The 16310-nt window shown below is 26.9% G+C and overlaps 1 protein-coding gene across 2 annotated transcripts in view; it reads right to left on the bottom strand.

Annotated features, from left to right (window-relative positions):
* LOC105844195 (uncharacterized) overlaps positions 1-6241 on the bottom strand; it is an 89561-nt gene extending 83320 nt beyond the window's left edge. For both annotated transcript variants that reach the window (XM_065815372.1, XM_065815371.1), the window contains exon 1: positions 6143-6241. In XM_065815372.1, the coding sequence (XP_065671444.1) occupies positions 6143-6172 (30 nt within the window). In that variant the 5' untranslated portion in view covers positions 6173-6241. The remainder of the gene's footprint in view (positions 1-6142) is intronic.
* Between the last annotated feature and the right edge of the window lie 10069 nt (positions 6242-16310).

Below are 16310 nucleotides of genomic sequence, written 5' to 3'. Positions count from 1 at the left end.
AATATATAAAGATTTTCAATTACAACAATAAATTATAAGAAGATAGTATCTGATGAATCATACAAAAATAGCAACTTCCATACACTGTTATATTCTAAACTTTTGTCAAACCATGCTGGCCTACTAAACTAATGCGTAACTTACCAAATTTGACAAAAAAACTTAAATCAAAGCAATGAGAGAGGGCAATTATAAACATAAGTTTGTGTTGCTAGGGGCCGTTGCTATGGAAAGTTGTCTGATAAGGTCTAAATAAAGTGAAATATCTTAAAAAATACTCAAGTTATATCAAAACAGACTCAAGAAACGTTTACAGCTATGTTGAATTACTATAAAACAAAAGTAATCTCAAAAACCAACTTTTGATAAAAATTTAGTTTTTTTTAGTGGTGAACCACCTTAACTTTGTACCAAACTTTTTTTTTAATTGAGTGCACAACATCTTTCAGTTATATGTTAAGCAAAGTTGATAATATTTTGTTTTTCTCATTAGTTAAAATGGATGTTCCAAATCTGCTGGTAAAAAAATTTTCCCATTAATCCCATAAAAGTTTTTTTCTAGAAGAAAAAGTCTTAAAATTAGTATTTTTTTCTTATCTTAAAATTTTTCTTATCTTAAAATTATATCTTAAAATTAGTATTTTTTTGTTTTTTAATTTGATACCCATTTGCTTCTAATTTATATTTTTTAAAACTTTTATGTTTGCAGATGATACAAACTAATTCTTCACCTCAACAACAATCAAAAATATGTTTAAAAGAATAAAGATAGAAAAAACTAAACACATACTATTTCACTTTAATAAACAAAAAAATAAGATTTTCCACCAATTTTTCAACAATCAATATAAAAACATAACTATTGAAAGAACTTAGAATACCAAATTTTATGAAACTTCATTGATGAAAATATCTTTTGGAAAACCCATAGAAATAAAAACACACAAATATATAATAATGTAGGTTTACTCTTCACAAAAACACCATTGTTGTATATTTATGTTAATATGTATGTCAATATGTATGCCAATATGATGTACACAGCTACTTTATGTTGTAATGTTGTACATAGCTACCTTATGTATGCCAATAAAGGATTGGGTTGTACTTACAAATCAAAATTAGAACCGTTATGTTTATGTCAAAAATGCTCATGCTCAGCCGTTATTAGAACAAATGAAAGCAGCCGTGGCGCAGTGGCTCGAGTTCTGGCTCAGAACCCAGAGGTCCGAGGTTTGATGGCGGCTTTAGCTCAATAAACAACATTGGTAAGAATGGAGGCGTGAACTTCTAGTTAAATAATTTAAGATCTCTTTTAGTTAAGATCGTAAGGACTTCTGGGAACACCTAAATAACTACAACAAAAACAAAAAAGCAAAACAAAAATAATAATAAAATAAAATATCTTTCAAATAAATATTTATCAAAATATACTGTTCATGTCTAAATACAAACTAAATAGGGTTCCAGACCTCTTTACGGCGAATTTTTTCAAAAAAAACTTGAACAAACAAGAAAAATAATAAAAGAGCGACAGAAAAACATAAATAACCAATTCAAACAAAAAAGACTCCCAAGATTCTTGATTTCTTATCGAAGTCCTTAGTTATTCAAAAAATACTGTCTAATAACGAATCACTGAAAAACTTAAATAATGAAAATTCTTTGAAAAAGAATTAAAAAAAAATTTGATTATTAAGTTAAACAATTAAAAGGAATTTTTTTAATTTTACTTTCAACCAAAACAAAAATCGAAGCCAAAACTAAAAATTAATCTAATATTAAAGAAAAAATAAGAAAAGTACCATAACAATTATTTTTTATAAAAAAAATTTTAAAATGATCATTACATCAATTACAAAGTGAACTGACTTGTTTATATTGTACTACACGTCTAGTATTAACGAACTCAATGGCAAGACTGATTTCTGCGAGCTTCCTATGACTACGTACTCAACGTAGTTAAGGAATTGGTTAAGCTTTAATCGTAATTTTTTTATAAAAACCTCATCATTGACAATCTTATGTTTGACAATCTTATGATTATGACAATCTTACCTTATGTTTTAGATAAAATTAAATAAATAAAAATTTATTTTTAATATACACACATACATATTCTTTTTTTTTTCTTTTCTTAAAGTTTTTTTTGTACATACAGAATTTTAAATTTTTCTGTGGTCTCTTTCTGCGGATTTTGCTTAGTTGATTCGCTTCATACTATTTTAAATAATAATTAAAAAACGTCCTTAATTTGGATGTGATTATAGATTAAAAGAGCTAGAATATTTACGGAATGTTTAAAAACATAAATTTTCAACAAACCATGTGTTTTACACTTTATTTTATTATGTTCTCTAGTTCTCTAGTCAATAAGTTAAAGTAAACAGAAAAAATTAAATCTTTGTAGTTCTTTTTCTTCTACTTCCTTGAGGATTATTCTATTGTTTAATAGTCTTTGCAACAGTTTAAATAATTGCAGCACCGAGCAAAGTCCTCACTTAAACAAAGTACTTAAGAACTTGAGGTTTCACAGGTCTGAAAATTTAAGATAAAATTAGGGTTCCATAATATACCACAATTGTATTATATTAAATTATATAACATACCAAATCTTGATTGGGATACTAAATTTCAAATAAACTTTAAAAGATTGCTTGTTGTCCATAGTTAGTTCTTTAAACAATCGTTTATTTTGCAGACCTGATATTTTACGGAAATATCTTGACTGTTTTTTTAAACTAATAACCAACTGATGGCAATTTCTTGAAAAGCACCTTATCTATCTTGAGTATAAATAATTTCAAACTAACTTTTTTTCTCATTTTAAAAATAGTAAAATTTTTGAGCCAGTTCAATGAAATAATACTTGTTTAAACATATCACGATGCAAAAATTTACAAAGTTTAGTAAATTATTTTATTTGTAATAAAATAAGGATGCATTCATTGAAACTTCATACCTTTACATTATGCTACTGTTGCATCATCTTATTACATTTGTTTCATTTTATATCGAAGTTGTATACAACTATTTCTTAAATATTTACTTTGCTTATTTTAAACTTTATGCTTACAATATTTGTTTTTTGAAAATCTTCTCCCCCCCCCCCCCTCACTATCCTTCTTGCTAGATCGTCTGCAATATTTAAATCGCCTTTATATTTAACTCTTACAACATGGTTTTGGTCCGCCCTTGCCTGGAACCAACATCATAAAATGCAACTGTACGTATGTGAAAAAAGTGTACGTAGATGAAAATAAAATACAAATTATAACTAAAATATAAAACAGATAAATACGATGGTAATTAGTTAATGCATCAACATTAGAAGAGTAATAAGGAAAAGAAACTTTAATAACCTGCATTAGCATTTCATAAAACCTTTTGCAAAGAAGAGAGAATAATTGGCAAAAATAGGCAAGAACCTCAGAGTTAGAAGATAAAAACTGTTTGAAAGAAAAATCTGGGATACACTAGAAAAGACCAATATGTCAAAACTATGTTTTAGTAGCTATTTTGTAAATTGAAACAAAAATAAAGTCATTTAACCGGTCACTTCAGTTGTAAAAAATTTATTTCAGCTATTCTGCAGCTACTTTTTAAAACGCCTTGAAGCTAAATTAAACTAAATTCGTCTTTTTCACAAAATAATCTAATGTAGATGCCTACAAACGTTATTAAATTGATATTATTGAGTAATTTTTAAAAATTCATAAAAAGTTTTAGTTTCAAAAAACTTTTTACAAAGTTTCTCTTAATAATTTTTTTTAATGGCGATTCTCTCGAAATACATAATTATTGCATGGCGTTTATAAAAACAGCTACACAGTAAAAACCTAACCACTACATAACGGTTACATAACAGTAAGTAGCTCTCCATAAAGCGCTCATAGGGGGATGCGGGGAGATTTTTAAATAGTGAACGGAAGCGTATCGGGATAGGGGGTTAGGGAAAGGGTTCAATATAAAAGTAATAATAAAAAGTAATAAAAAAAAATTTATTAGTAAAGTTTGTTTTTCTAATTTATAACAACTAAAAAGTACTTGTTAATAACTAAGTGTTTTTTTTAATTTTAATGTTTTTGAATAAATAAAAGCTTTAAATAATGTATATACATGAAATAAGGTTTGCTAAAGCAAGTTAAGGTTTTTATAAATAAATTTTTCATAATGGAAAAGCAAAAATATCAATATTTTGTATCGCAATAAATGTAAAAGTAATTAAGAAGGAGTTATTAAGAAATAAGTAAGGTGAAATAGAAATCATTGATGACCTAAAATTTAGAAAATTATATAAAAACAACGTCAGATTTCTGAGCATTTTTCGGAACAATAAAATAAAATTGCATCACCTTACAGAACACGTGTCAAAAAAAATAAGTTAAGCATCTTCCTACTCAAATATCTAAATAAACTATGACCAAGAAGGTTAAAAGTGTAAAACAACCAAAAATTAAGTAACATATTCTTTATTTGTTTCTCTATTTTCAACAAACATTTTTGAAAACGAACATTGATTTCTTTTTCTGGAAAAGATTGAAAGATGAAATAAAGAAATCTTCGTTATACTTGTGATTAATTGAGAATATGATAGCAATAACCAATTAGAAATTTTTTCTAATTTATGATTCATTTTTACGCACGGACCATTTATAAATTTCAAGGAGATAAAAAAGTTGCTATTGTCAGCAAACATTATGGTTGAAATCTTTTTGATGTTATACAAAGTATGTTTACGTAGACTGATAAAATGTATTCTATTATCATTAGAATAACAAATAACTTTTAGAATTCAAGCATAGAAAATATTTACTGGCTTAGCCCCATCATCATTAATTAAAAGTTATACAAAGTATGTTTATATAGACTGATAAAATGTATTCTATTATCATTAGAATATCAAATAACTTTTAGAATTCAAGCATAAAAAATATTTACTGACTTAGCCCCCTCATCATTAATTAAAAGTTTTAGCCGGGTAAGCAAATATAAGTCAGTGAGAGTTAACAGAAGAAGAGCTATTCCAAACTTCAAAAGTCACGTGTTATCATGCTACTAATAAAATAGCAACTAAATTTTGTTGATTAAAAAATTCAGATTTGACTTTAGGTGCAAAAAAATTTGAGGACCAGTAAACAAAAATATACATTTTATTAACAGAACGGTTGATGCGGATATCTTTTGTGGAAAATTAATGCTCTCAACGCTTATAAACAGAATATTCACCAAGTTTTGCTATTAATGCTTAAAACAAATCATGGTCATATATCTCCTAATATATTTCATTCTTTTTTTAGAGAAAATTCTCAAGAATACCCCACACACTTTTTAAATAATAATTTAAATAAATAAAATTTTTAAATAATAATCGTGGACCATTTCTTTAGAAAATATTTTTTTTTAATATTTTTAAGAATAAAACTGTTTTAAAATACACTACAGAATAATTCACAAAAAATCTAAAAGTTTCTTTTGAGAAAAAGAGTTCGATTCTAAATATTTCTTTTAAAAATTGTGGACAAAGTGAAGAAACTGGAAATCACAACTCACTTATTTTGTCTTGACTTTATTTATTTCATGAGATAATAAAAATCTTATAGTATTGTTTATTTATATCTTATTTATTTAACATTTGTTTACGTGTAATTAATATATCTGTATATAATAGTATAGTGTTTTTTTTTGTTTTTTTTTTGCGATATTAACTTAACTGCAATATATATTACTACAATATAAACGGAACTTAGTGTTACAATGATGTATAATGTATGTTAGATTATTAACTTCAATCCGAAAAATGAATCTGTCTTTGCACTAATTAGATATGGCTTTTACAGCAATAACTATGTAATATTTTGCACTTTTTACAAATGACAGATTAAATTTGTAAAACAAAAAAAACGGCTTCACTTTTCGTTTAATAAAACCCCGTTACACATCTATTATATATATATATATATATATATATATATATATATATATATATATATATATATATATATATATATATATATATATATATATATATATATATATATATATATATATATATATATATATATATATATATATATATATAATTCTACCTTTTTAAGATCTAAATAAAAATCTGTTGAACGTAAATATTGATAAAACTTACCAAAAGATTACTATTAAAGTCTATTTTCATTTTTAACTTTAACTTCGTTAGTCAATTTAAAAATATTATTTTCTAATTAACAACTTTAAAGTAGAATAAAAAATAAAATTTTAAAAACAAAAGAGTTTAGCTTTTAGTGACGCACCTATTCTCTTGGGCCACAATTTTTTTATTATTTATTATCTGTTTTATTAATAATTAATATATTTAACTTTCAAATAATTACAAGCAAGAGTATTGCCAAATAGCACATGTCACATCTTTTTAACATATTTTTCTAAAGTAAATATATATTAGGATTATTATTTTTAAAAAAAATGGTAATACCGCAATGGCTTGAAAATTAATATTGCATTATAGTTTATTCACAAGTTTAAATGGATTTCAACTTGAATTGACAAAATAAAAAAAATAAAAAAATACGACTGACTTTCAATTTTAATTAAACATTGGCGTTACCGCGCCGGCAGTTAAAAAATTTCGGTATAATGCGGTAAAACGCGTAATATGCATTTTTACCGTATGCGGTATTACGTATTTTTACGCTTTCCTAATACGGAAGACGGTAAAAATGCGTAAAATGTGTAAAATTGGTAAAAATGCGTAAAAACAGTAAAATTGCATAAAAACGGTAAAACTATGTAAAAGCGGTTAAAATCGGTAATTCCGTTAATTTGTGATAAAAGTTCGTAATAGCGGTAAATAAAATTGCTCTGTTTTAATCAAGTCAGATAGTTGTTAAATAATTAATTACATTCTAAAAATAAACTAGCCTCCTATACAAGCTTGACAAAATTCAAGAAAGACTAACAGTCTCTTAGTTCAAACTTCATTGATCTGATTAGTATACCAAAGCCACTACCAAATCAAACCACCTAGAAAAAACTGTCTCTTTGGAATTATTTTTACCAAGCCTGACAGAGAAAAGGATAAAATCTCTGGCTCTGGCAGAAAATCAGGGTTTTCTGAGTGCAATAAGTGCAAAAAAGTGATTAAAATGTCTCAAGTTAGCACCAGTGGAGTTGAAGCTCGCTTAAAGTAAGTGTTTTACTCTTACTATAATTACATATATTTTAAACCACTGATCTCAAAATATAACGGGATAGCGTATACTATTGTTTTTTTGAAAAAAAAAATTAAAGCCAAAATTCGCCTCCCAAGATCGCGGCGATCAAAGCTTTTAGCGGTGCACATCTTTACAGTAATATGAAAGAATATAAATAAACAGAGTTTTGAAAGAAAAACAAGACAATGAAATAAATTTTTTTAAAGTTTAAAGAAATGATATGATTAAAAAAAAACTAGACAATTAAAGAAATTATTAATTTAAGTATTAAAGTTCAAAATATTCGATAAACTTTTTAAGTGCAATTTACGATTAAATTAATACTTATGTCTAATTTATGTAGCTTTTAGTTCTTAGTTAACCAATGCAGTATGTTAGAAGGTTGATAACATAACTGCATGGTAAGCGGCAGTTGGGTCTACCAACAATTTTGAAAATTTTTATATTGTCATTAACACAACATGTAGTTGTGTTACTAATCTAGCACATGCATTGACTAGTTAAGAACTAAAAGGTACATAAAATATATAGCATATGCTCATAATTTTAAATTTGAAATTTCTGCACATGCAAAAAAATACTTTTTTTTTCACTACTATTAAACAAGCTAAAATTAAAACTCATACTTAGTTTTACTGAAAATTTGTTTTTTATTTTATTATAGTTATTCTAAAAATCAAAAAACAGAAAGTTAGTATACAACAAATTATTGTAAGAATATGTTTTGTTAAATAAAAAAATATTTATATTTGAAATTTATGTAAATATGTAATATTCCGTTATTTTTATGAAAAAAATTTTATGCTAAGCAAAAAAATAGATTTTTATTTGATATCAATATTTGAGCTTAAGATATAAAACTTGATTATCATCAGTTTCTTAATTTTCATATAGCCGTTCCTTATGTCCGCCGCCATCATGGGAGGCCAAAACTGGCTTCAAAAAATTTTCCGTATACGCTATCCAGTTACATTCTGAGATCAGTGATTTTAAACTCCAGTAACTTTGCCTAAATGCGGTAAAATGCGCGAAAACCCGGATTTTCTGAGTAAAATGCGACATTTTTTGATATAAAAGTATTGTTTGAATTACTCAAAACACAGTTATGTGTCTTGTAGTTCATGTATTTACTTTTGAACTACCTATGACTTAAACAAAGTAATTCGTATTTTACTTTTAAACACATATAACTATTCTATTTTCTTTCAGATCCTGCAACTCGCTATCTTTTTACCAGATGCAAAAAGTTAATAACGAAAATAAAAGAGAAGAAACTTCAAGTAAAGAGGAATGCTCAAGCAGAGACTGATAAGTCGAATACCATAAGAAAATATAGTCAGAATTACGATTTTGTTAACGTTACAACAAGAACGCGGATACTCGCAGAAGATCATAAGATCTTGTCATCGAGAACCGCCTAAACAGATTTTAAATAATAAATAATCCTTTAATAATTCATAGACAAATATTCACACATAAATACAAATATAATTATTTATACATATTTAAACATACAAACATGTAAATAAACATACTTACACATCAATATATATATACACATACAAATAATACGCACAAATACACATACATATATACGTATATATATATATATATATATATATATATATATATATATATATATATATATATATATATATATATATATATATATATATATATATATATATATATATATATATATATATATATATATATATATATATATATATAAATATATATATAAGTTAAGATAAAAGATTTCGTATATATAAATTACGATAAAATATTTCCTAAGAGTATTAATAAAAAACAAAACAAACTTAAAAATATATTAGAATGTTTTCAACTGAGAAAAGAATTTCTTTAAATTTTCTTTTAAATAAGAAAAAGTTCCATTCATGAGAGAAATCAAAAAGTTTTAACACTATTTTGTTCCATAAAAATGCTCCTCTAAATGAAATACAAAATTTACCAAAATTAGTTTTGAAAACTGGTTGAAGAATAAAATTTTCATTACGCAAATTGTATTTATTTTTAACTTTTAAAGAATATAAATTGTGAAAAGAAATTGGAGATGTGCGAGACTTACATTTAAACATAAAACACAATACATTAAAAATATTAAGTTGATATATATTAAGAATATTCATTTCGTTTAAAAGAGGCTTAGCATGATAAAATCGATGTTTAAAATTAATAAGTCGTGCAACATGTTTCTGTTGGCGATAAAGTGGTTCTAATTTAGTTTTACTTACACTACCCCAAGCCGCATTAGCATAGTTTAGGTGGCAATGAATAAAAGGGTGGTAAAGCTGAATTAAAGTATGTTTATTTAGCATGCTTCTTATTTTAAATAGTATTCCTATACTTTTGGAAATTTTAGAGGATAAGTTTTCAATGTGTTTTTTCCATGTCAGATTTTCATCAATAAAAACCCCTAAAAAATATCTTGGTCCTATTAATAAAAATAAAAGACTTCATAGCCTCCCACATGGTACATCATCAAGTCGTAAAACAAAAATGGACAACTTTACTAAAACCATAAAGTCACCTTCACAAAGTGCACAACAGTTGGAATTTGATATCATCCTAACTCTTGCATTCGTTTTCTAACCTCCCATTTCACATTATTGAAACTGCTGGCTTCAAAATGCTGCTGAATTATCTTTACCCACATGTCAATCTAAAAAGTCCAATCATCTTATCCAAATACAAGCTGCCAATGATTTATCTCAGTCTAAGACGTGATGTAAAATTTATCGCAATCTAAGACGTGATGTAAAAGTGCAAATTGAGAGAGACATCCCGCATTGCGAAATGGCAGCTTTCACTACAGATAGATGGATTGCAAAAAATAGTGATCACTATGTCTTCTTTACATTTCATTATGTTACCAAAGACTTTGAACTTAAAAACTTATCTTTAAATTGCCAAAACTTTATTGGGAAACATACAGGGGTTTTGCTTGCACAAGGAATAGACCACATGATTTCTCAATTTCCTGGTCTTCAGAGGAAAGATCTTTACAAAGTGGGTGTTAGTGATGCTGCAACCAACATGAAGAAAGCAATCACGGAAAGCAAAGAGATTAGTGATCATCTAACCTCTGCCGATCATCTGCTCAACACTTTCTTAACAAAGGCTGTAAAAAAATCCGAAGGAATTAATGCTATATTTAAGAAATGTAAAGGACTTGCTCAATGGACGCACCAAAGTTCATTGGACGGGCAGGAAATCATTCAGGCAATAGTAACGAGATGAAATTCTAACTTTATAATTTTAAAGTCAATCCTCAGATTGATGGCTGGTTTACTTGTTGCTCTCAAAACTCTTACAAACCAGATCTTCAAAGTTTGATTTCAGATGAGTTAGAGTTTAATATTATTTACAACATTTTACCTTTTCTGGCAAATGTAAGCAATGCTCTGATTCCTGGTCTTCTGAAAAACAGGTGGCTATGCTTAAAGTTCAAAAAGACATATTAAATCTCCATTTTCATTGCAAAAGAACCAAAAATGACGTTAAAGAGTGTGACCATCAAGTTGCAGAGTGCCAACACAACTTCATGGAAGAATTTGAGAAAGGTTGAACTAATAATGGTGTTGGAGTCAAATACTATAATGTGGGTTCACTTCTGCACCCATATTATAGAGGAAATACACTCAAAAATATTGCAAACTGTGAGGAAAGAAGGGAAGCCGCCATCAAGGAATTGGTTGACAATCACTCAACCACAATCCAGTTCTACGAGTCATTGATTAATAATCACACTTCGCTTAAAACATCAGATCTTGACGAAACGATGGATACAGTGGACTTTGAGTTTTTGAAAAACAGGAGGCAGGTTTTAGCGCAACGCCCTGGGACTTCACAGTCAAGCCAATCAAAGCTCAAGCCACCCTTGATGCTTGAATTTGAAAAGTATCAGACTATGGCCTTTCCTTAAAGGGATGTAGATGCTTTGGAATGGTGAAAGCAAAATAAAAAAGAGTTATCTTTTCTAGCTGGTCTGGCTAGAAGTTACTTGGCTAAACCTGTGACTTCTGCTTCATTAGAAAGAATGCTCTCAGAAGAAGTTAGGACGGTTACTGTTTTTAGGCATAACGTAAAACCAGAAAAAACTAACATGTTGGTTTTTGTGAGTTAAAATTACGCAAGGGTTTCTTCTAACCTCAACGATTAGGATAAAACTAGCGAAGAAGAGCCATATGAATTACCACATGTCACACTACCAACTAAGAAGACTTACCAACAGGGAAAATCACATCAAACTGAAACTAAAAAAAGAGGTGCATCTGAAAAAGCTCTCCAACTCTATCAGATACTCAAACTGGCCCTGAACCTAAAGAGCAACACTAGCTACAGTTAGATACTCAAGAGATTCAAAGGACTCTAGCTCAACAAGATGGGTATGAAGGGACCTAAGGTAAATACGAAACCCAAAGTGTTTCTTTGTTTATTTCAATGACACTCCAGAAAAAACAAAGAAGAAGCAAAAAAGCTCGAATATTGTCGAAATGGAAGGGGAATAAGAAAAAAAAGTACAAAGCATCTGTGCTTGCAAATATTTTACTAGAGACAGATAATGAAATATCTGATGATTAATTTTTTATTAATAACTTGTTTGTTTAAACTGTAAGTGTAAAATTTGCTAATAGAAATACAAAAAGCAATTCAAAAAATCCTTGTTAAGTTTTTCGGTAACCAGCAAAAAAAGCGGTAAATTGTGATAAAAAGCGGTAAATTGTGATAAAAAGCGGTAAATTGTGATAAAAAGCGGTAAATTGTGATAAAAAGCGGTAAATTGTGATAAAAAGCGGAAAAAAGTAATAAAAACGGTAAAAAGTGATATATGCGGTAAAAAGTGATAAATGCGGTAAAAAGTGATAAATGCGGTAAATTTGCGTATTATGTATTTTTACGCAAAATTACCGCGGTAATTACGCAAATTTACACATTTTACGCAGATTTACGCATTTTTACCGACGGCACGGTAACGCCGATGCTTATTTTTAATGCCATTTTTTATTACACTGATAACACTAATGTTACATACTACAGATCAATCTCTATTTTTACAAAACATATTAGGTATTTAACCAAACTCTTTTTCATTATTTGGTTAAGGAACAAACAGGTTTTAAAACCATTTTTTATTAATTGCTAACAAAATTAAGCAAACGTTGCATTATGGAACCACGTTTCATTATGCAACCTACGTAAGTAAAATAAGTCTATTCGAAGAACTTTAACAAATATTTTTTCACTGAATTTAATTTCAATAAACTTAAAATGCTCAACGTTTTTTAACTTTATCAAATTGTTGTTTTTATAATCATAATTAATAAAAAAAAAAATAGCACCCATTTTTTTTAACTTAATCAAGTAGGTACATTAGACAAAATGGAAGAAGAACTTATCCGAAAATTGTTCAAAATCGTGGTGCAGTTGTATTAGTATAATAATTCCAGCGGTAAGTTAAAATGGCGTTTTTGCGTTGAAAAAAAAAAAGGAAAATTTTAAAATGTTGTTTGTAACCTAAAAATGTTGTAATCAAAAAGGATTACTCTCCTAAAAGTTGACTGGATACATTTTTATTAACTCTTCGAACTATCAGGAAGTATTCTTAACGAAAATTACGACTTATGAAAGGAAATCGTTTTTTGAATACCTTAATAATATGTCTAAATATCAAAGTTTTAGACAATCTTTACTACTTGTTTAAACAATATCTTTTGGTTCCCCGTTTAGCTATAGGTTTGTTACGTTCTTAAGGAACGTTTTTTAGGCAATTAAAATAATAATTTTATCAATAAAATAACTTTGCTAGCAATCTTTAAGTGGAATAATTTAAAAAAATAAAAAAGTTAGATAACCATGTAAGTTAACAATCACAAAAAATTGCGTTTTAGTTATATTGCAATATAAATAAATATTTAAATATAAATATAGAAAAATATTTTTTTTTTATTTAAAATATAAAAAAAATATTTCTTCATATTTTTAATGCTCCAAGCTGAGGTAAGAGAGGTTCGCAATGTGAATTTCTATTTGCCCTAAGTATTATCGTACAAGTATGTTTTTGTTTGCTATAATTTTTTTGAGTTTAGTGTAATTAGTGCTATCCCAGAAAACGTTACAGTTAAAAAGATAGCTGTGTATGTACAAAAAACATATACTTTTCAAAGTCTTAATTAATAATTTTTGAGATCTTACTTTTGATATACTTAATATAGAGTTTCCATGATAATTTTTATTCTAAAAGCACACTTAAAATGTTTATAGTTAATTACCTTTTAGTTATTATGTTATTGATTAAAAGTTATAAAAACTGTTATTATTTTAATTATATTATTAATTGGGCAAGTTTTAAGGAATATCTACGCCTTTACTAGGTTTATGGAATAAGATAACTTTTGTTTTATCTACATTTAATAAAAGTTGGTTACTTAAAAACTACTCGTTGATCTTATTTAATTCTTAGTTGAAAATTTTAACAAGAACATTAATATCTTTGCAAGAATAAACCAAAATAGTGTCACCTGCAAACAAGATGATGTTTAATATTTTTGATGCTAAATATAAGTCATTTATATAAATTAACATAGTATAATATAATATAATAGAAAGCTGTAGTAATTCGAAAACTACGAGTGAATATAATAGTAATTAATTTCAGTTTGACATCATTTACATTGTGAAGTTATTCTATAAGATTAAACTAAATTATGAATAACAAATCTAATAACTCTAGATATTTATCAAAGCGAGTTTTGAATATGTTCAAGCTTCCGCTTTTGATGATAAAATCTAGTAGTTTGTTCCATATTGGTGAGACTTTATTAGTTAAAAGTTGATGAATAATTTTGCAATTTTTAACTACTTCTCTTCTGATTTTGAAGTTAAGGCTCCTTTTGTTGAGCTAATTTGGGGTATGAGGAAAAATAATTGGGGTATGAGGTAAAAATTTTACAATCTAGTTCTACTATATTTTTTTTTTTTAAATAGTTTGTACATTTTACATAAATTAAATCGCCTCTTCTACGTTTTTTTTTCCAATAAGCCTGGGTAAAAAGTACAAGTCTCTAAACGATTGAAATGTAATTTTTTTTAGCAATAATCAATTATCTACGGATTTATGGAAGCTTAGGAATATTTTGGTACAAAAAGGATTGCTCTCTAGTTTTGGGCAATAAACTAGCTCTTTTTTCAAAAATTTTTTCATTAAAAGTGTTACCTCCCTTTTAGAATAGTCTCATTTAAAATGTTACTCAACTTTTAGAATAGTCTCATTTAAAATGTTACTCAACTTTTAGAATAGTCTCATTTAAAATGTTACTCAACTTTTAGAATAGTCTCATTTAAAATGTTACTCAACTTTTAAATAGTTTAAAGTGTTACCTCCCTTTTAGTCTCATTTAAAATGTTACTCAACTTTTAAATAGTTTAATAAGGTGCTAGTTAATATTTCAATTTTAAATTAAATGGAAAAATAGAAATTAAAGAAATAATTTTAAATATTTAATTTTAAATATGTAGGTTAAAACTTTCAATATAATATGTTTAAATGAAACAAGAACCAAATTAAGGATATAGTTTATATATATTTTATCTTGAAGGCAAAAATTAACATAAATATAATTCTCGTTTTATTGTCAATTGCGGCAAAACCGATTAAGACCAGAATTTCAAATTTCCATTCCGGTACACCCCTACTTATTATCTCAACGCATAATACAGACTGTATTGAATACATTGAGGTTGTTACGTTTAATAAAATCAGTAGAACTATGGATGTAAATACTTGAGCCACCACCGACGCAAATTTCGCGCATTTAATAAACTGATACGTAGTTTGTGAACTCAAAATTAGAATTTTTTAGCTAACTTATTATGAAAAAAGTTGTTTTAAATTAGCATTAAGCAACCCGTAAAACGGGTTATTAATAATTAAATCATTAATAACAATATGACTTGATATATGGATGGTGTTAAGTAGACTAACCTCAATTTTTGAAATTGTTCGGGAGACAGTTTATTTAATTGGTTATAAATTATATTCAATAAAAAAATTGTAATAGTTATAATTTTTAACAATAACCTTTGTTGTTGACGAGTTAGTCCACTTGGTTATAAATAAAACATAATCTTATTAATGCAGAAACACAATAATAATAATTTCCGAAAATTGATGAGTTAGTTCACTTGACCATCACACAATCCATATTATCTTAAAAAAGTATTTAAATTTATCTATAAATAATATTTTAAATTGGGCTCATTTTTAGAAGTGTCATTGCTCATAGTTAACGACATAAAGACATTAACATCAGTTAAGTTCTTTTTAAAATCTGTTACAACAAAGCTAGTCTCAGAAGAGAAAAGTCAAGCCTACCGATACCTAAAACAGTGTTTCCAAGGCAAGGTGTTAAAAATGTAAAAAGACACTCAATAAATATTTATGAGGATAAGAAAAGTTAGTGTTAATGATAGTGACATAAACAGCATCCTAGCAGATTATAGCTATAACATTAATAACCATGAAAACTGGTTTATTATGTTACCGGTAAACAAAAATATTTTTACCTTCTTATGTAACGTTTCAGCTTCTTCCTAACAGTTGAGTAATGATTAATTCAGTAAACTTTACATCATATCAATTTACTAAATTAAAACCATTTTTAAACAGTAAGCAAACTAATCAAGTGTTGACAAATGCAACTAAAAAAAGAAACTTAACTATATATAAATTTATTAAAAAAAATTAAAATCATTTAAATTAAAGACTTATTAACTGTTATTATAAATAGCAAAACTCATACTTAAATTTGTTTTAAAGTGACGCAAGAAAAATTAACTTTACTGACATTTACACTTCTTGATACTGAGTTATGGCAAGTAAGTTTTCTGCTAGTCGAGCGGCATTTCTTCCTTTTTCTTAGCGATTAATTGTCCCTGGCGGCACACACACACACACAAATATATATATATATATATATATATATATATATATATATATATATATATAGTTCTATAGTTTGTTGGCTTTAGGAAGAGCGGAAGGAAAAAAGTGATTCTTACGCCAACACATACGTCACTTTT

Source organism: Hydra vulgaris, chromosome 13, assembly GCF_038396675.1.
Source record: "Hydra vulgaris chromosome 13, alternate assembly HydraT2T_AEP".
NCBI lineage: Eukaryota > Metazoa > Cnidaria > Hydrozoa > Anthoathecata > Hydridae > Hydra > Hydra vulgaris.
The sequence above is the reverse complement of the archived record's forward strand: the minus strand, read 5'-3'. Positions and strand labels throughout refer to the sequence as shown.